This window comes from Danio rerio, chromosome 3 (assembly GCF_052040795.2).
Source record: "Danio rerio strain M-AB ecotype USA chromosome 3, GRCz13ab, whole genome shotgun sequence".
Classification (NCBI taxonomy): domain Eukaryota; kingdom Metazoa; phylum Chordata; class Actinopteri; order Cypriniformes; family Danionidae; genus Danio; species Danio rerio.
In genome coordinates, this window is record NC_141023.1 from 25,445,003 (window position 1) to 25,464,935 (window position 19,933).

A 19,933-nucleotide genomic window follows, 5' to 3' on the forward strand; every position below is an offset into this window, starting at 1 on the left:
TTGCCGCGAAAGTCAGCGCGCGTGTTGTTGCAGCACACTTTGTTGGTCTTCACCGACTAATAATTATAGCAATATCTTAATCGATCATCGACAGCACTTATCGAAACTATTTCTTATTATTAGTTTATAACAAGGTGTACATTCCTGAATATTTGCAAGAATGTCGGGATTTGATGATCCAGGAGTTTATTACAGTGACAGCTTTGGTGGAGGAGAAAGCGTCGGCGACGAGGGAGTCGTGAAACGGAGCCAGATCAAGAAGAAGTTCCGTGAGTTTCTGAGGCAGTTCAGAGTCGGAACCGATCGCACTGGATTTACCTACAAATACAGGTATTGTGATAGCAGATGTGTGTACTTGTATATCGATGAATATTTTTTCTCCACTATTAAGATGTAGTTTTACAATGTAGCGTCTACGATTATGTAAATAATTATGCATGATGTAATTTGCGTGTATTTTGTTTCGAATTATTATGTGGAATCGTGAATAATTCTTGTGTGCATCGAATTTAATGTGGATGTTGCTTTTGTCATGTCCGTTTGTCCAATGCATCGTTCGTTTGAATGATTCAGTTAACTCGATTCGCCATTTTGTTTTATTTTTCCTCCTAAAAACTTTTGTCTGTCGTAATTGCGAACATAACTCACTAACAGTTTTGTCTAAAAATATTCACTCTAAAAAGAAACTGAAAAACATTTGAGGACACGTGAATCAATGAATCATTTCGAGTCGGTTCAGTGAGCTGTTTTAATGAACCAGTTCATTTCTAGCAGTTAATTTACTATAGATAAAGAGTACTTTAATTAAATATGTGAATCGTATTTATTCATTTTTCATCAGAGATGAGCTCAAGAGACACTATACTTTGGGAGAGTATTGGATCGAGGTGGAAATGGAGGATTTGGCCAGTTTTGATGAAGATCTATCAGACTGTCTGTACAAACTTCCTGCTGAGAACCTGCCTTTGGTAAGGATAGACTCGTGTTTAATGCATTTTTTTGCTTTCATCATGAATGTAAAAGGAAACTTAAAATACAGTGAGTCAGCTAGTATATTCAAAGATGCAATGTATTATGGTAATTTCTGATTATAACAATAAAATGTAGGATGCTGTTTCCAACCAGTAACAGAAAATATTGTTTTAACTATTTATATATAAATGAATGGCTTTCAAATGGCTCGTTTTGTTATTGTCAGTGACATAATTTTTGTTTCTTGATTTTTATTTTTATTTTTTTGTCTGCACACAAAAATAGACGTTTCTTGTCATGTTTAAGTACATTGCTATGGTGTAAATGTACCTTTGTTGTCCATAAAGGCGTTTTTCACATTTTGAGATGCAGGTGTTGTTATGAAATCAGTTTTGCTTGCGTTCACAATGTTTTGTTATTGACAGTTGGAGGAGGCTGCGCAGGAAGTGGCTGATGAGGTCACACGTCCTCGGCCAGTAGGAGAAGAGACTGTTCAAGACATACAGGTCATGCTGAAGAGCGACGCTCATCCAGCCTCCATCCGCAGTCTGAAGGTGAGACCGTACTTAAGAGAAATATGTTTGGTTACACTACAGCTGACTCGGACTAAGCCGAGAAACTCCTAACTAATTATATCAAGCACAGTTGGTTCTCTTCGATCTTGCAGGGGAGAAATATTTACTGCTGCTGCCACAGATATGAATAATACATTTTAAAGAGTTTTACGAAGACCTTTATAAATCATTTTCAACTGTGGATGACATTGATTTATAGTTTTCTGAATCCACTAGACCTCACTAGGATATTGAGTGAACAGAGGAAAATTCCAGAGTCAGATTCAACCCAGCAGGAAGTAGCAGAAGTGATCAAAGCTTTACCTATAGGAAAAGCTGCGGGATCGAACGGTTTTGCCTCTTCTTCTGACATCTATTTTTAAAGATTATCTCTCAGATCTCGCCCCATTAATATTAGATGTTTATATGGAGGCTCTTCAGAGAGATTAACTGCAACAATGTTACAAGTCTTCAGTAGTCTTAGTTAGTTAGTTTATTGCTATAGCACATTTTTTACAACACAAAAATGTGTTGTTGCCCAAAGTGCTGAACACAATCAATACTAAAAATAAATTTAAAAAGGTTAAAGGTACTTGCAACTGTAAAAGCTATCATCTATTATCACTGATTCAACAAGATATGACAATTTTGTCAAAGATACTTGCCAACCGCTTGGCGATACCATCTCTTTTACATCTTGTTAGATCACCGTCTCCATGCTAGATAAATAAGATCCAGCCCCAGATGCCAGATCTTGTCAGTAAATGTCGGTTTCTCCTGGTATCTGGTCACCAAGTCAGCAGAGTTTCCAATACCCAAACTTGTTGACCATTATTCAACTGATTTAACAATCTCCTATCAGTATAAGGGTAGACTGGGAAAGCCTGAGAGGAGCAGAAGCAAGAGACGAAGTAATGATGATAAAGAAAGAGCAGTTTATTGAATAATCGTAGTTGTGTATGGTTCAATGCTCAGAATTCTTCTGACCAGGATAAATCCAACAAGTGTTATTATACCACAAGCGGCAACAATGGAAAACTAGTGCTTCACAACATTGTCCAGAGACAATACAGACCTTGAAATGGAGACATTCATCTCTTACTCATGAAAACAAGTGTCGCTTGAATCCAGTCATAAGATTATAACAATATGGGAAAATGAAATGGTAACTATAAATATATATAATAATAAAATCTAAAAACTTAATAACATGACAACTAATAATCAGATCATTAACTACTGATCAATACAGTCATATAATGATAATTACAAAAGTCACTTATGATTTAAATAAAATATTTAAATGAAGAATAAATGAATATAAGCAAACGAAAATAAAACGCAACACAAATGAATGGTTGCTTTTTTGAAACAAACTCAAGTTTGCTACATGGATTCTCAGATCCTTAGTTAGATTCTTCAATTTGGACCTAGTAGGCTTCATTAGAGGTCTAAATTGTTTTTCATTACAGCTGACTGCTCACTCACAAATGAAAATGTGCTCTCTTTGAAGTGAGAATGAGCTTGTTTCATCTATTAAACCCTAAACAATAATGTGTGATCAACTTTTATTGTGTTTAACAAAGGAATGGAGCTTTAAAACAACTTGAGTGAGCGCGAATGATGAGTCAAGTTTTATTTTTGGTTGAATATTCCTACAATGAGACATTTTGTGTTTGTAAATGTAATGTTGTTTGTTCTTCACAGTCAGAGCAGGTTTCGCGTCTGGTGAAGATTCCCGGGATCATCATCTCCTCTACTGCTGTGAGGGCCAAAGCCACCAGAGTGTGTCTTCAGTGCCGCGGATGCAGAGCGGTGATCAGCAACATCCCTCTGCCACCGGGGCTGCAGGGTTACGCTCTGCCTCGCAAGTGCAACACGTGAGGATTTCTCTTTGCGTTTAACCTTAATTAATAACTATTGCAGCTGTAACATACCTGTTAATCAATTTTTGTGTGTATTGGTAAAATACAATGAAGTTTTCTTTGTCTTTACTCTTGAAAATGTCATGCTTGGCTGTAATATATATTTTTATTCTGATCAAAACGTAACCATTCAGGCATATTGGATCAAGAATCATGTGATATTAAAAGATCGAACAAAACTCTTGGTTTAACACATTTGTCGAAGTCTTGTAATCATTTAATGTAAAATTCCTATTTAAGTACGTAAACGAATAATTTAAGTTTGTTGTTTTTATTTTTTTGCTGTGTATTTTATATGATTTCTATGAATGTAAATTAAATTAATGTGCACTCTAAAGTGATATTTCTTCCATATCTCTTTTGTTTGTCCCACAGTGAGCAGGCAGGGCGTGTCAAGTGCCCTGTGGATCCATATTTCATCATTCCAGACCGCTGTGTGTGTGTGGATTTCCAGACTCAGCGTCTGCAGGAAGCTCCTGATGCCGTTCCTCATGGAGAGATGCCACGACACATGCAGCTCTACTGCGACAGGTACATGTCACACACAACATATATAATCTCCTGAAGATCTATAGAGAAAGGACCATTGTAACTTTACTGTCATTGGGTACATTTACAAGGACACCAATAATGCGAATATATATATATATATATATATATATATATATATATATATATATATATATATATATATATATATATATATATATATATATATATATTTTTTTTTTTTTTTATATATATATATAATTTTTTTTAATCAGATTGACACGATACTCTGATTAAGAGTCGACTATATATATATACACAGTGTTTTTTTTTTTTTGAATAATTTAGTTTGATTAAGGACATAACCGAACTAAACAGAAATTGGATTAAAACATTACGTGGAGTATGCAGATTTTAGTCTTATTATCGAAGTGCAGTACAGACATGTAAACGGCTTAAACTATTATTGTCATGTAGGATTTTCGCCGCATTTTGTGACAGGATAGTCCATATGCACACGGCTGTTTGACAATATTCTCTGCACCTACCGAGTCAGTGAAGGACCACAGACACCTCCATCACGAAATGCGGTATCAAATTCTAGTAAAACAACACTCGTCCAGCAGTTCATTCTCGCATCCAATATCTTGTCACGGGGGGCATGCATGAAATCTTCCTAAATGAAAGGGAAAGTGCCAAGCTGCAATTAAAGCCAACAAATTAAAAATGAAAGGCCTAAAATTGAGGAAATGTGGATCGCAGTGAAGCAATGATGGAAACCATGTTATTGTCTAATTCAGATTACAGCAAATAATTTGATTACTGATGTCCATGGAAACTGTCATTATTCAGTTATAAGGAATTTGTCATTTTTCTCAAGATTTCATATGGATGTTTCAGTGGGCAACACTGCTGTGACTTTTATTGTCGGACGATTGTGTTAAAAAAAATAAATAAATAGAATATAAATGGATGCATCTACTCAATTATAGATCATGCCGAGTATACTATAATTGTAATGAACATCTTTAAATAATCTTTGATTAAAACTAATTAAATTGTTTTTCTATTTGTTGCATTATCTTTTTTTTTTATAAATCCCAAAAAATGAGGTTCATAAACTTTTATATTGCCCAAAAAAGTAGGTAATTCTTTAGACAAATAGATGTGCTCTTTATAATATGTACAAAAGATACCAATCTTTAATCTGTCATTTTGTGTTGTCATGTAGTCAAAGTTTCCAAAAGGGCAGAATATGTCTAATGTAAAACTCCTATGTCTCATGTAAAAAGAAGAGAAGAGTAAAAAAAAAAAAAGAAATAAGATGAAATGATAAACGAGTGATGTGTGTTTTAATAGGGTGGAGAAAATAAGCTTGTGCTTCATCCCGCTCCATTTCGACCATGCTGAGATGTATTTTGTTTAAAGAATTGTTTAGTGTAGGATTTTTCTGTTTAAACTAAATAAAATCAAAGGTAATCGATTAATGATCTAATTTAAATGTTAGAAAAAAATTTTATTCCACATAATGATTTGCAGTACCATTATGGCATTTTGTGATTTTGCAAATCAACAACATGAATCAAATATATCTAGAGAGCTGTGTAATAAATAATAAAATGCTTCTCATTCCTATGTTTAAACACATTTCTTTTGCCAGATACTTGTGTGATCGTGTAGTACCAGGCAACAGAGTGACAGTCATGGGCATCTACTCCATCAAGAAGGTGGCGCAGACCAAAGCCAAAGGCCGTGATAAGGGAACTGGTGTTGGCATTCGCTCGGCATATCTGCGTGTTGTCGGCATTGATGTGGACACTGAAGGAGCAGGTCGAAACTTGTCTTTGGTCTCAAAGTGCGTGTCCTTTTGTTTTGTTTTTTTTACTTATGCCATTGTTTTCATCTTTTAGGCCGTGGTGCCACTGGTTCAGTTTCTCCCCAAGAAGAAGAGGAGTTAAGATCTCTGGCTGCTTCTCCCTCTGTTTATGACTCTCTGGCTCGCTCTCTCGCCCCGTCCATCTATGGCAGTGATGACCTGAAAAAAGCTATCGCCTGCCTGCTGTTCGGCGGCTCCAGGAAGAGGTGAGAAGACACTGGATTAGACTACTTCTTTAAATGTAATGTGTTTGGCATCTTTCTCATCTGCTTGAACGGGTGTTTGTTAGGTTGCCTGATGGTCTGACACGCAGAGGGGATATTAACCTGCTGATGCTGGGAGATCCAGGCACAGCCAAGTCTCAACTGCTGAAGTTTGTTGAGAGATGCTCTCCAATTGGGGTAAGACTGTGATGAAGGTGGAGCATCACTTATTTATTTATCTTATTTAGTTATCTTATTAGCTTTTTTATTACATATGATTAAAAAGGGGTCTTTACTGTTGGTGTAACTATTGTGACACAAGAAATCTTTGCGAAACCGACAATACAATAGTTTCTTCTTATTTTTTTTAATTATTAACAGTGTTGTATTAGTAAAATATTTTTATTGTTGCCATATTTAATCATATCAGTGTATAAATGAAGTGTTATTATTGTATGTGAATGCATTTTTTGTGATGTTCGTGTGTTTATTAAGCTAATAGATTATTAAATACGTTTATTGTTGTAAATATTTCTAAATTACATGCAGTTTATTTTATAGTTAAGCTTTTTTAATGATTGGTACTTGACAGAATATTTAACTATGTTGTATTTCATCATAACTACAATATTTGTTTACTTTCGCTATGTTTTCATATGCTATTGTGTTTTTTTTTTTTTAAATGTCACATTTAAGTATAAATATATTAGGCAGTAAATATATTTATTTTCTGGAATGTGTTTGAAGAATTATAGAAAGATTTTATCTAAAACGTTGCAACATAACCGATTAATAAAAAATAAAAAAATTAATCAAGCTTCGCTTTCTGTCAGGTCTACACCTCTGGAAAGGGCAGCAGTGCAGCTGGTTTGACCGCCTCTGTTCTTCGGGACCCCACCACTCGTGGTTTTGTCATGGAGGGAGGCGCTATGGTGTTAGCTGATGGTGGAGTCGTCTGCATCGATGAGTTTGACAAGGTTTGAGCCGTCTGCATTTCTAGAGCATGCATGTTACCTTCATGCAGTCCTGTGTGCTAAACAGTCTTTTCTTTTCACAAGATGAGAGAGGATGATAGAGTCGCAATCCATGAGGCCATGGAGCAGCAGACCATCTCTATTGCAAAGGTAACAGGCTGTACTGACAAATAGCATTCCACTACACGTTTAATTATTTCTTTATAGCATTCACAACACATTTTATTTTATTGTTTTAATGTGGTGTTTTTATTGTTTTTAAAACACTTAAATTTCAGAGACTGTATTTTTATTTTGTATTATTTCTTTAACATGTACAATCACACTGGTGTGATCAGTCTTGGCTGGTCCCTTACACTCAGTGTTTAAATTGATCAGTTGCTAAATTCAAATCTGCTTTGTTGTGATTTGCTTGCACTGAGCCAGAGAAAGACACGCAGGGCATTTGTCATAAATCACTGTTGTTAAACAACTTTTATTTTAGGTTTCAGACTTTTAATGCACAAAAGTGCAAGCAAGTCATAACATTTTTAGTTTGTGAAATATACACTTATAACTACAGAGATGGAAGTAATTATTCTTAAACGTAACTTGATATATTATGTTTATGAGATGATAATTTAGGCTACTAGTATTAATGTTTACTTTATTCTTTTCCTAGTTAAACAATCATATGCTTTCTTGCATTTCTGGAGAATTTTGATGAATCAACCTATCTAATCTCTCCGCTGCATTGTAGACTAACATGTCAGCATCCCATCACATGTCATAAAGCAAATATTATCATTATTAAAGGGGTAGTTCACCCAAAAATAAAAATAGTTACTCCCCCTCACATGGTTTTAAACGTTTATGCTTGACTATATTTTGTTGAAAACAAAGATGATATTTTGAGAGAAAAAGCTGATAACTTGTAACCATTCACTTTCTTAGTAGGAAAAACAAATACTAAAGAAGTCAATGGTTACAGCTTTACAGGGTTCTTCAGAAGAAATCTTGTGTTTAATTACTCTAAGTAATTCTCATTTAAATAACATGTGTTTCCACCCGAAGGCTGGCATCACCACCACTCTGAACTCGCGCTGCTCTGTATTAGCTGCCGCCAACTCTGTGTTTGGTCGCTGGGATGACACAAAGGGAGAGGACAACATTGACTTCATGCCCACCATTCTGTCTCGATTCGACATGATCTTCATCATCAAAGATCATCACGACCAACAGCGAGACATGGTGGGTGATCAAAACATTCATGCAAGAGTTCATGTTTAAATCAGTTTGAAATAAGTTAACCAACATTTTGTATGTAGACTTTGGCTCGACACGTGATGAATGTTCACCTGAGCGCTCAAACGCAGACGGAGGGGGTCGAGGGAGAGATTCCTCTGGCCACGTTGAAGAAATACATCGCCTATTCTAGAGTGTAAGTCTAGCTCATAGTCTGTAAGAACATGACGTATTATCTATTCGTGTTGACCATAATGTGTTGTTGACAAACAGAAAATGTGGACCTCGACTGTCTGCGGCGGCTGCAGAGAAGCTGAAGAACAGATACGTGTTGATGAGAAGCGGAGCGAAGGAGCATGAGAGAGAGACTGACAGACGAGTGTCCATCCCTATCACTGTTAGGTGAGCTCTCAATTCAGTGTTTTAATGCCTGTTGGTACTTGTTTTGTCAAATTTGGGCCATAGAAAACCTTTAACGGTTTGCGTAAAGGTTAAAGGCATATCTTGATGTTTCCTTGCCAAATTCTAGCCAATATGTTCATATTTGTTTAAAAAAGAAAAAGAGCAGGTTTTTAAAGTGTTAAATAGACACATGCTTGGTGTTCACACAGTTTGTTACTGTGCTTTACAAGTGTAGCATGCTTTAAAAGCCCTCTGTTTTACCATGTTTTTATTAGCTTAATAGTAGCTTGTTTAAAAGGAGTATAAGGTTTTAGCACAACTTTTTAACGTTTTAGCGCACTTCTAGCATGTTTGTAGCGTAATTTAATTCACTTTTAGCATGTTTTTGCATTTTGTCAGCATGTTACTAGCACAACTTGAAGCACTAATGGCCTCAAGTAACAGGCCGCCTTTGTGATATGTATAATGTGCCAGGAGGGTGAAATAATTCAAGACACATTAGCAGTGTTTATATATGGCCAGAGTAGATTTAACTCTGCTAACATGTAGCTTACTTAGCATGAGTTGATGCACGTTTATCGTTTTTCCAGTACTTTGCTATCATGGTTTTAGCAGTGTTAACTACTGTTACTTTGCTAGCAGTGCTTGAAACTGATAGAAACATGTTTGCAGTGTGTTAAATTATAATAGAAACATGCTACCTTACATACAAACAAGGTTAATTATGTTGTATTTTGTTCTGTCTGGAGCCAGCACCTAAGCTTTTCACTCATCATAGCACACGTGCTGCTGATGATGTGACAATAAAAGTGATTTGATTTGATTTGATTTGAAGCTCATTAGCCTGTATTTATACAGTCAGCGTTCAGCAATGAGCACAGTACACTGTACCAAGCACTAGCTTGTTGTGTTAGACCTTATTAATACGTAATATTTGATGGTTTGTGGTCTTGTAGGCAGCTAGAGGCCGTGGTGCGCATTGCGGAGTCACTTGCTAAGATGAAGCTGCAGCCCATCGCTGGAGAAGAAGAGGTGGACGAGGCTCTGAGACTCTTCCAAGTGTCCACGCTGGATGCTGCTCTGTCCGGCAGCCTCTCCGGTCAGTGTGTAGATCTGTATAGCAGAGAATGCACTGCAAGTGTGCGTTAAGAATAAAATGACTGTTTGGTAATTTATGTACAATATATAATGTAATTATATAATTAACAAAATATAATAATATTTATAAATGGCAATATAATCTAAATGGAAAATATATAGTGACACTTTAAGGCTTGTAAACACCGGGACGCTTTTCGTTAGTGTTTATCTTCAGCATTTTTCTAGATGTTTTTCCGGATTCAAGCCCAAGCAATATTCGCTGGCGTCGAGCAGAAGAGTATGCAAAATCACTCCTTGACGTTAGATGGCGCGAAGCAACTTTAAGCTTCTGACACCCACTTGTAACAGAAGACAGAAAGTTGACATGCTTGTTGTTAAAGTTGCTGACGATTTGAACAAGCATGGATGTTTCAAGTAGCAGCTCCAGCTCTAGCGATGAAGAAATGATTGTTCACCAGTGCAATAAGCAGCTCCACGTTCATATCGCCTCTGGGCATTTTCTTCAATGTGCGCTCGCATTGGCAGTTTTGCGCTTGAGTGCCTCCAAGTGCTGTTTACTGAAACTTCAGCAGCTCCGTGCGCGTGAACAAAAGTGCCAATCTGATTGGTGGGGAAGGTTTGATGCGGTGCGTCAAAACAAAAAAACACGCATGAGGCATTTCTTAAATGACGCTTTTACGCCTGCCGTTTTCTGTGTTGGTGTGCACGATCACATTGTCACCCTTTTAGTCACAAGGTGTTAAACGTTGACTGAAAACGCAAGCAAAAAGCAACCCAGTGTGAACAGGCCTTTACATTTTAATGTTCCATTTATTAAAGGGACAGTTTACACAAAACTGAACTCTGTCATTATTTACTCTGCCTTGTTTCAAACATGTTTGACTTCTATCGAACAAATTAAAAGTCTTTTGCTGAATGCTGGAAACATGTAGCCATTACCTTCCATAGTATTTTTCATACAATGGAAGTCAGTGGTTTCAGGTCTTCAGCTGTCTTCAAACTGTCTGTGAACTGTCCCTTTAAACATTAATCAGGATTTCTAATTAAACTAGCATTTACTAGTCTCAGATAATGCTAATTTAATACACACAACTTTGCATTTTAATAATGCATTTGCAAAAATAATTTTGAAACTGAGCTAACATTAGCATTGAACTTTTCTATTAACTAATATTATATTGTCATGAAAATTGTAGCACATATAATGCTTGTTATGTATGTTTGTTAAAGTTATTGGATATCCTCAATAGTGTGGTTAAAAATATCGACTTCACTACTCGGTACTAAAAGTCCATTTCCTTTTAACATTTTTAAACATCGCTCATTGGTAATTATGTTCACATGCTCAACAGAATTCACTGCGATTGGCTGTGAAGGTCATCCATTTACCACTCTTCAGCTAAAGGGACTTGAAGCTTTTCAAAGTCTCGCCTGTCAGCTGGTCTGTGTTGTTTGTACTGTGTTAAGCGGTGAACTGAACTTCATGGCCAATCACAGTCATTTCTCTTGAGGACATAAACACAATGGCAAATTAGCGGTGTTTAGGAATGCGCTCAAATATTTGGTATTGAATGCGCACATGTTTGGTACCGAACTTGATACTTTTGAAAACACTGAAGTTAACTAATAGGCCCAATTGTAAAGTGTTGCCAAATGTCACGTTGCAGGTGTTGAAGGGTTTACCACTCAGGAGGATCAGGAGATGATCTCCCGCATCGAAAAACAGCTGAAGAGACGCTTCGCCATCGGCTCGCAGGTGTCTGAGCACAGCATCATACAGGACTTCGCCAAACAGGTGAGCTCACAAATCAATGTTTCACTTGATTAAAGTGATGTACTGTGAGTTTAGATGGTCCTTAAAATGCCGTGTTCTCCCTCTCTCTGAACAGAAATATCCAGAGCACGCTATTCAAAAGGTCCTTTACCTGATGTTGAGGAGAGGTGAACTGCAGCACCGCATGCAGAGGAAGGTGCTTTACAGGGTCAAATAGATGAACGCTTTGGGTTTACTTCATAAGAGTCTGGTGGGTGTCCAAATACATAACAGAAATGAAATGCAACTCAGAATTATTGTACATAGTTGTCTGGACACTTTATTGCTGGAGATATGTGCTGTGTATCATTCTTGCTTGTTGTTATAGCTTTGTGTGGTTTAAAGTGTTACAAATACAACAGTATGCTCTACTGTCTACTTTCAATGAAAAAAAGTTTAATTAAAAATCCACTTTAATTGATTGTCAAACTAAAGAATGCAGCCTTTTTGTATGGGAATTTATTAAAGCAGTTAAGAAACAAAGTTTTTGCCTCTTTTTGAGAAAAAGACACATCAGAATTGGATTTTAAAAATATATATTAAAACAGTTTATTAATCTTGCATTTACACAGAATACATACAGAAGACAACTCAAAGCGTTTATGGACAGGAAGGTATATGCACTGTAAATCATTAAGGAAAAGCATTTGCCTAATGTATTAAAACAATACATTTTAAGAAGACATATTCTGTCAAAAGTTGTAAGCCGACATACATTTAAAAATTATTTGTATTTTAACAGTTTCATGTTGAAAAATGCATCCAGAAATAAAGTACATATACATTACAGTTGGTTAATGATCAGTCTGTAAATTTGACTTCATTGTATTAATATTTACAGTTACAGATGACTAGTAAAAAAAACTAATCTGAATTAAAAAGCGTAAACTCCCATGCCAACCGTTGCCAACGTGATGCCCACTCCTAATGCGAACTGAAGGGCTGGAGAGCTGGAGAAGGTTTTTGACAGACTTTGGGATGCTGCTTCATTTCCTTTATCACCTAAACAAACAAAAACAATGAATGTTATTTATATTCCAGTTATCTTACATATTGACATACACGTTTGAGGACTTATTTATTAATACTTACTTGAAGCTTCCTCTGTGATGCTCAGCATTTTCTGAAGATCATCAAACACCTGTTGAAAATGACAGAAACAAGCCATCTATCATTTTTCCAGTAGTTTAACAAAACTAGGTTTATCACAAAATTAGGTTTATGCTGCACAGGTATATTTTGGCTAATTTCCCAATATAAAGTTGTATGGGTCAAAATGATCGATTTTTTTTTTTTTTTCTTCTTTTTTTTTTATATAGAAATTAAATTTGACTTAAGTTAATAAATCAATGTAGTATAGTTTGGTACTTAATTCATTGAGTTCAGATAAATCAGATATTTTGTACATTTGTCTAATGGTAAATATTACAATATTTTTGGTTCTTAAAAAAAAAATTGCAAAAAACTCTTAATTTATGCATTTAAAATTGACTTGCATGATTTTTATTTTTAACCATCAAATACCTGATTCTTAAATGGTTATATTTCAGCTTATCCTAAAAATCCTAAATTAAAAATAAAAAAATTTGTGGTGCTAGGTCGTTTTTGTTTGTTGTGATTGAAAAAACTTATTGTTATTAAATCATATTTAAGTTCAAACACTGGCATTGTGTTGTCTAAAAATGTTATGTATTTACAATATATATTATATAGTTTCTTTAATTAGGAAGGCCAATATTTTACAAAAATTTTTTCCAGACAAAAACATTAATTATAAATCTCCCAAAAAACTGAGAAGTTTCAAGTCTCATCTCATTTATTTAATCATGTATAGATTTACATCAACAGAAAGATTTAAATCTTTAAAGATTAACCCTTTAACTGCCCCACCAAGAAAATGTTTGGATTGCATTTCTTAACTCCTAATGTCACTAGTTAACACACTCAATGCATTTTTTTTAACACATGCCATAATTTCTAAAATATTAACTTCTACCAAATGGTTGATGTCAGTTTATGGTAAAAGTACCAGAATGAAGATATACTATTAAAAATCTTAAAATATGAAGTGTAAGACCAATTTATTCAAAAACAATATAAAAAATAATTAAAAAATAAAGCATTTCTGAATATTATTTTTTAAGTATGTCGTAAAATATTTTAGATTCTCATTTAACATGTTTTCTTGTTTGTTTTTTTTACAAACAAAATCAAGTGTAGTAGTGCAACAGGATTATGCTTTTTTTTTTTTAAACCACCAATGCTGTGTGTGTGTGTGTGTGTGTGTAAACTATCTAAAATGTTATGTTGATAGACATTTAAAACAGTCAAAATATGGTTAACCATTTGGTAGAGCAGGCAGTTAAAGGGTTAAGTTGTGTATTGAAGCGTTCAACAGCAAAAAAAAAAAATTTAAGGAATGATTTATTCAGTTTTTTTTTTCTTAAATTAGTAGTTTTCAGAAATCATGTTTTTAGATTGTGTATTGAAGATCACAACTGCAGTAAACAAAATGTCCCGTAATCAAATGGATGTCAGCACTCACATCAATGTTGAACTCGAATGCTCTGACGGCCTCGTCCAGTGCTTCCTGCCTCTTTTGCTCTGTGAACTCTATGCTGTTCATTCTGCTCCTGTACAGCTGCTTGAATCTATTGGCGCTCGTCACTCCAGGAAACGAGAAGAATAAAATGCCCTTGTTTCCAGTCAGCCCCAGTGATTTCTGTGTGATCTTGCCCAGAACTTGTCCTCCAGACAGATCTCCGAGGTAGCGGGTGTAAGCGTGCGCCACCAGAAGCTCGGGACTGCTCTTGCCAATCTAAAGGGAAACAGAGAGTAAGTGATGAGTGCTGAGAATCGCTGATTGTGATGTAAAAGCGATGCAGTTTCATATCCTAAAAAGAGCAGGTTCACACAGTCACCTCTCTCAGTCTCTGTGCATATCGGTGTGTGGCGGCAGGCACTGTTATTCTCTTCCTCCACTGGGGGCCGAAGAAGTGCTCCAAGTCCTGCCCCAGAGCCTCCAGTCTGGCCAATTCCTGAGGGAAGTAAATGGGCTGCACTGCTGGGTGGTCTGCGTTTCTGTCCAGCTCTTCCTCCAGCGCTCGGTAGATCTCGTATAGAGAGCACAGCAGAAGCTGCAGACACAATTAAAAATGTTTTAAGTTGTGGCTATAAGACTAGAGCTTAAGAATATGAAATCCCTTTTACCCCCTTAATTCAGTGTTATTCCTTCATGTAATTTAGACGGAGAGACTCAGATTTAAAGGACTAGCTCCTTTAGAAACTTGGCTACTACATTTTCTTGATTTATTTGACAAATCTATAACTCAAAAGCAATCAAGTGACCCCTCTGAGGTTTAAGATATATAACTTTTCTAGTTTTACTTGTATGTTTTGTGACTAAGATGATCTATTTTTTCCCCTTTATATCGTCCTTGCCTCATACTTGACACATACAAATGTTTGCCCTTTCTTGTTCTATATGTGTGTGTGTGTGAGTGTGTGTATGTATATGTATATATATATATATATATATATATATATATATATATATATTAAATTGAACTTAAAAACAACAACTATGAAGCTCTTCTTGGTCTAGCACCCTCATATCTACTGTATGATCCCTTCTTCCAAGGATGAGAAGCCACTTTGCTTTACACTCATGCGATACTTATCAGGTTTGGACTGAAATGGGAAAGCGAGCTTTCAGTTTTCAGTCATAGCTTACAGTTAAGCCGCCTCCTTAACTTGGAAAATTCTTGGGAAAGAACTGAAAATATCTGATCTTAGTCCGACTGAAGTCTTTTGCTCTATCCTAAACACTAGACATGAATCCATTGCTCAATGTTGGCATGTTTAATATTGCTTGAAAGACTAAGCTGTCTTATTCTTAGCTTTTATTTTAAAACTGTGTGTTGTAGATCTCTTACAGGTCACCTTGAGATCTAAATCTTAAGGGTTTTTTCACCTGGTTAAATAAAGAATTAACTCAAATAACGATGCTTTATGTTGTTGAATTTTGTTGATAGTGTTTACAAAATATATAACTAGTCATGCTTATTTACTTTATAATATGATGCAATATAAATATACGCTGTATATTAAAGGGATAGTTCATCCATTACTGAAAATTTTATTTTGGATGAATTTGTTTTACTATTATTTAAGGGGTTTTCACCTTTAATTGATAGGACAGTAGAGAGTTTATACAGAAAAGTTTGGGGAGCAGAGAGAGGGGAAGGGTCGGCACAGGACCTCAAGGTGGGAACTGAACTCAGGTTGCCGTGAACACTGGAGTGCCATGTGTCAACGCACTAACCACTACACCATTGGTGCCGACATTTTTGATGAATATTTCAAATTTATTTTTATTTTTGTTTGAAAATCATTTTTAGTTTTTAAAACTTTAGTTGACAATCCACAAAATAATTAGGTTATCAAAAGGTTTCAGCCCTCATATTGTATACGCTGTTTGAAAAAAAAAAAATCATTGCTATTTTACAATCCTGTAAAAAAAAAAAAGGTATTTGTTTAAAAAATGTCATTTTATTAATTTTCCATCTTCTGTTAATAGTATATATAAATATATATATATATATATATATATTTTTTTTTTTTTTAATAGATTAAACGCAACCTCTAGTTAATATCATAAGTCTGTGTTTTTATTGACTGAACCAGACTCAACAGCAAGTTCTAATCAGGTGAATGTTTAAATCATCATACAAGAACACTGAGCTGACAAGGAGTTGAGTATATAATCAATAGGGCTGCACAAACAAAACTGTTTAGACTAATAAATAAAGACTGCGTTATAGTCATATTGTTTTAAAATATAAGTTAGATTCAACAATATTAAAGAATATTAAAATATAAGATAGATAAATAGACAGACAGATTTGATTTGGATGTGTTTGTGTAGTTTTACCTTGTACTGTGTTTGTGTGATCTGTCCTTTCTGGTAGCTGAGCATCAGTTGTGTGTTTTCAGCTCTGACGTGGCTGTCTTTAGTGACTGCTTTTATCTGTTCAGACAGATCACTGTGGAGAAAACATGGAGAATCACACATTTGTACTTTACTAAACTACTTAGCTTATTATTGGCCAATGAATTTCAGAACCATTGAGTTACACAGACTGTTCACTCAAAAATGAAAACTGTCATCATTATCTCACCCTGAACTAGTTCCTAACCAGATCAGTTTCTTTCCATATTTCCGTTGAACACAAAAGAAGAAACTTTGAAGAATGTTAGTAACCACTAACTTGGAATATTATTTTCTATGGTAGTCGGTAGTAGGGACGGCGAGCTGGTATTTGAGCTTGGGATGCCCTGAAGTGCTACTGCACCATATGTCAGCGCACTAACCACTAGGCTATTGCGCTGATTAACGTGTCCTTTTTACAAGTTCCATGTAGTTAATTAATTACTCATAACTAACCCTAAACGCATAGTAAGTACATGGAATTAATTATTATTAGTCAGTAATTAAATAAGTAGTTACACTGTAACAAACACACCTTAAAACAAAAAGTAACCAAGACTTTTAAAAATGTATAATCACTTGAGGTAATAGATTTTCATTTTTAGATAAATCATCCTCATCCTAAGTCATCACATCCTCTAGTCCCTCTCTGTTGAGATAATACAGTTGAAGGCAAAAATATTAACCCTCCTGTGAATTTGTTATTCTTGTATTTCCCAAGTGCTTTTCAACAGTTTCACTGATTTCATATCTTTTTATTCTAGAGATAGTCTTATTTATTTCAGTTTGGCTGAAATAAAACCAGTTTATTTATTTATTTATTTATTAACTGTTTTAAGGTCATTATTATCCCTCTTATGAAAAATCCCCCTTATGAAACTGCCTTGTTAACCTAATAACCCAGTTAAGCCTTTTTAATGTCACTTTGTGCTGAATACTAATCCCTTGTAAAATAACTAGAAAAATGTATGTAGTCATCAAGGAAAGACAAAATAAATGAGTTACTAGAAATTAGTTGTTAACTATTGTGTTTACAAATGGGATAAAATGTTCTCTATGTTAAACAGCACTTTAAAAAAATATATAATTTCACAAGAATCTTAATTATTTTGACAATTCAGTTATCCTATAGATACACTCCAACAGTATCTCTACAATTGAAACTCCTGTAGCTCACTATCTGGTATGATTTTCCTGGAGCAGTCAGATGAAGTGTTTATCACTATGAAATTCTGCCTAAACAATAAATAAAACAAAGCATTTCTTTACCTGCCAGTGTTCTCTGCCGCTTTGCTTTTGGTGGAGTCCATCTCTAAAAAAACAGATTGCCCTATTTGTTATCAAATGTCGCCATTTCCGCAGACTCAGATTTAAACAGAGATCGCAAATGTTCTTACTTGTGCTGTAGATGTCCTGTCTTTCTTTCTGTATATTAAAGAGCTTGCGTTGTCTTCAGTGTTCACTGCGACTGTGTGAGCTCCCTGACCGCCCCACTTCGTTTTTATACTTTCTCCTCTCTGTCTGAGTCACTGTTTTTTTAGTGGAAAGGGAAGTGAAAATGTTGAGCCAGTTTCACATGCCTGAGCTAAACATGACTGGGCGAAATCTCAGCGCTTTCTCATGACAAAGCAGAGAGGGTTACTATAGTGATCCGCATATCAGGCTGTTTGGGTCGTTTTGTTTATATGGGTTATAAAATCAGAAAGTGTTATACGACTTAAGTTATGTAATTAGGTGAGGAAATTGTTGCGCTGTGGGACACTTTACAGCTTTCACCGATTTCATGACTGCGCGGTTTCTTTGTTGGTGTGTCTAAACATGACACAGCACAACAGGCAGCAGGCTTACTGAAGCAAAACTACCGAAAGAAGAACCAAAGTCCCCTTTTTTTACAGAAAAAAATTGATTTTCTAAGGACTTTTTTTGGAAGAGCTAACTATAACTGATGTGCGGTTTACAGCAATGATTTTAATTATCAAACTTGCCTGTTGATTTCAAGCAATTAAATATATATTTTAATGAGACTAAAATGTAAATAATCATAGAATGGTAAACTGCATTCACATATCGTTTTTATAAATAGAGAAATAATCTTTTTAAAAATATTACTTTTATAATTTTATTCATATTTATATTTTTCTTTTTGATTATAGTTTAATTTCTCTACCATTCAATTCTCAAAAGTGGAAGCAGCATGTCTTGTTTTTTATTGTTTGCAGCAACAAACAAATAATATTTTCATATTTGTCATTTAATAAAGCGTCCCGGACATGGATAAAGAGCTAAACATCTGTCAAAGTCGAGGTGCGAATTACTGGGGCGTTTGGGGGGATTGACTCCCCTAATTAATGCTTGATCCCCCTGTAGGATGTCAAAGCAAGATATATGAGGGGGTCAGCCCTTTAATAGTGAGAAATAGTTATCCCTGATCAGTATTTAAAAAAAATTATATTCATAATTAAAATAATAGACATATAGACATTCATTTGATCTCCCCTATAATAGTCAAACCATTATAAGGTTTTATGCATAACTCACGCTAGTCTTTGCAAGAATCATTTCAAGTGTCCAAACCAGCCGATCAGGTGCGATCATATGGATATATCGTAAGTGGTCACGGGATAGTAAAATAGGTGTATATACTTACATAGGCAATGCAGAGGTACAGTAGGTAGTGCAGTCAACTCACAGCAAGAAGGTCGCTGGTTCGAGCCTCGGCTGGGTCAGTTGGCGTTTCTGTGTGGAGTTTGCATGTTCTCCCTGCATTCGCGTGGGTTTACTCAGGGTGTTCCGGTTTCCCCTTATAGTCCAAAGACATGCGGTACAGGAATTGGGTAGGCTAAATTGTTCGCAGTGTATGAGTGTGAATGAGTGTGTGTGGATGTTTCCCAGATGAGTTGCAGCTGGAAGGGCATCTGCTGCGTAAAAATGTGCTATATAAGTTGCTGGTTCATTCCGCTGTGGCGACCCCCGATTTAATAAAGCCGAAAAGAAAATGAATGAATGAATATTTACATATTTACTAAAAGTAAAGTCAAATTAGACGCATAATTTGAATAAGCAAGTAAGCCCTGAAATAATCAGGAATATCAGAGTACATTTAATATCTTTCTAAACAATGATTACAAACAAGTCCTGTTAATAAATTTGATGTCATTTAATTAAATTAATCAATTTAATTCACTGTAAGCTTAACAAATAAGTCGACCCCCTGATCACCAATGTATAATTCCCACCCTGTTTAAAGGCATTTGGAAAGTATCAAGTTAAACGTTATTAAAATTATGAGAGCTATATTAATATTTAGATGTATATTTTTTACATATTTTTTTAAAAATCCTTTAAAAAATGATGTGCTCTTTAAGTAGGCGTGAACTGTGTCCACTATAACCACGCCTTTCGGACCTGCC

At 35.3% G+C, this 19,933-nt stretch overlaps 2 protein-coding genes across 2 annotated transcripts; one reads left to right on the top strand and one right to left on the bottom strand.

Annotated features, from left to right (window-relative positions):
- The first annotated feature begins 59 nt into the window (after positions 1–59).
- Positions 60–12,016, top strand: mcm5 (minichromosome maintenance complex component 5). Its single transcript, NM_178436.3, is given in 16 exon segments — positions 60–330; positions 842–968; positions 1,398–1,526; positions 3,234–3,406; positions 3,827–3,982; positions 5,601–5,770; positions 5,851–6,022; positions 6,106–6,217; positions 6,853–6,996; positions 7,078–7,143; positions 8,047–8,223; positions 8,301–8,413; positions 8,491–8,619; positions 9,576–9,718; positions 11,388–11,515; positions 11,610–12,016. Coding segments are annotated over 16 exon segments (2,211 nt in total). The 5' UTR covers positions 60–160; the 3' UTR covers positions 11,712–12,016.
- A 41-nt stretch (positions 12,017–12,057) lies between these two features.
- On the bottom strand, positions 12,058–18,162 carry hmox1a (heme oxygenase 1a). Its single transcript, NM_001127516.1, has 7 exons — positions 17,921–18,162; positions 17,793–17,835; positions 16,467–16,578; positions 14,455–14,670; positions 14,079–14,351; positions 12,626–12,674; positions 12,058–12,535 (listed from the first exon to the last, which is right to left on the bottom strand). Exons 2-7 carry the CDS (start codon positions 17,831–17,833, stop codon positions 12,408–12,410), a joined length of 819 nt encoding a protein of 272 aa, NP_001120988.1. The 5' UTR covers positions 17,834–17,835; positions 17,921–18,162; the 3' UTR covers positions 12,058–12,407.
- Positions 18,163–19,933: the final 1,771 nt, after the last annotated feature.

What these genes read in the sequence shown, in the direction of transcription:
- hmox1a (NM_001127516.1), bottom strand. Translation starts at nt 17,833, where the DNA reads ATGGACTCCACCAAAAGCAAAGCGGCAGAGAACACTGGCAG. An exon ending in TCACACAAACACAGTACAAG is followed by an intron (nt 14,671 to 16,466) that starts GTAAAACTACAC and finishes TTGTGTCTGCAG; the next exon opens with CTTCTGCTGTGCTCTCTATA. An exon ending in CATCACAGAGGAAGCTTCAA is followed by an intron (nt 12,536 to 12,625) that starts GTAAGTATTAAT and finishes TTGTTTGTTTAG; the next exon opens with GTGATAAAGGAAATGAAGCA.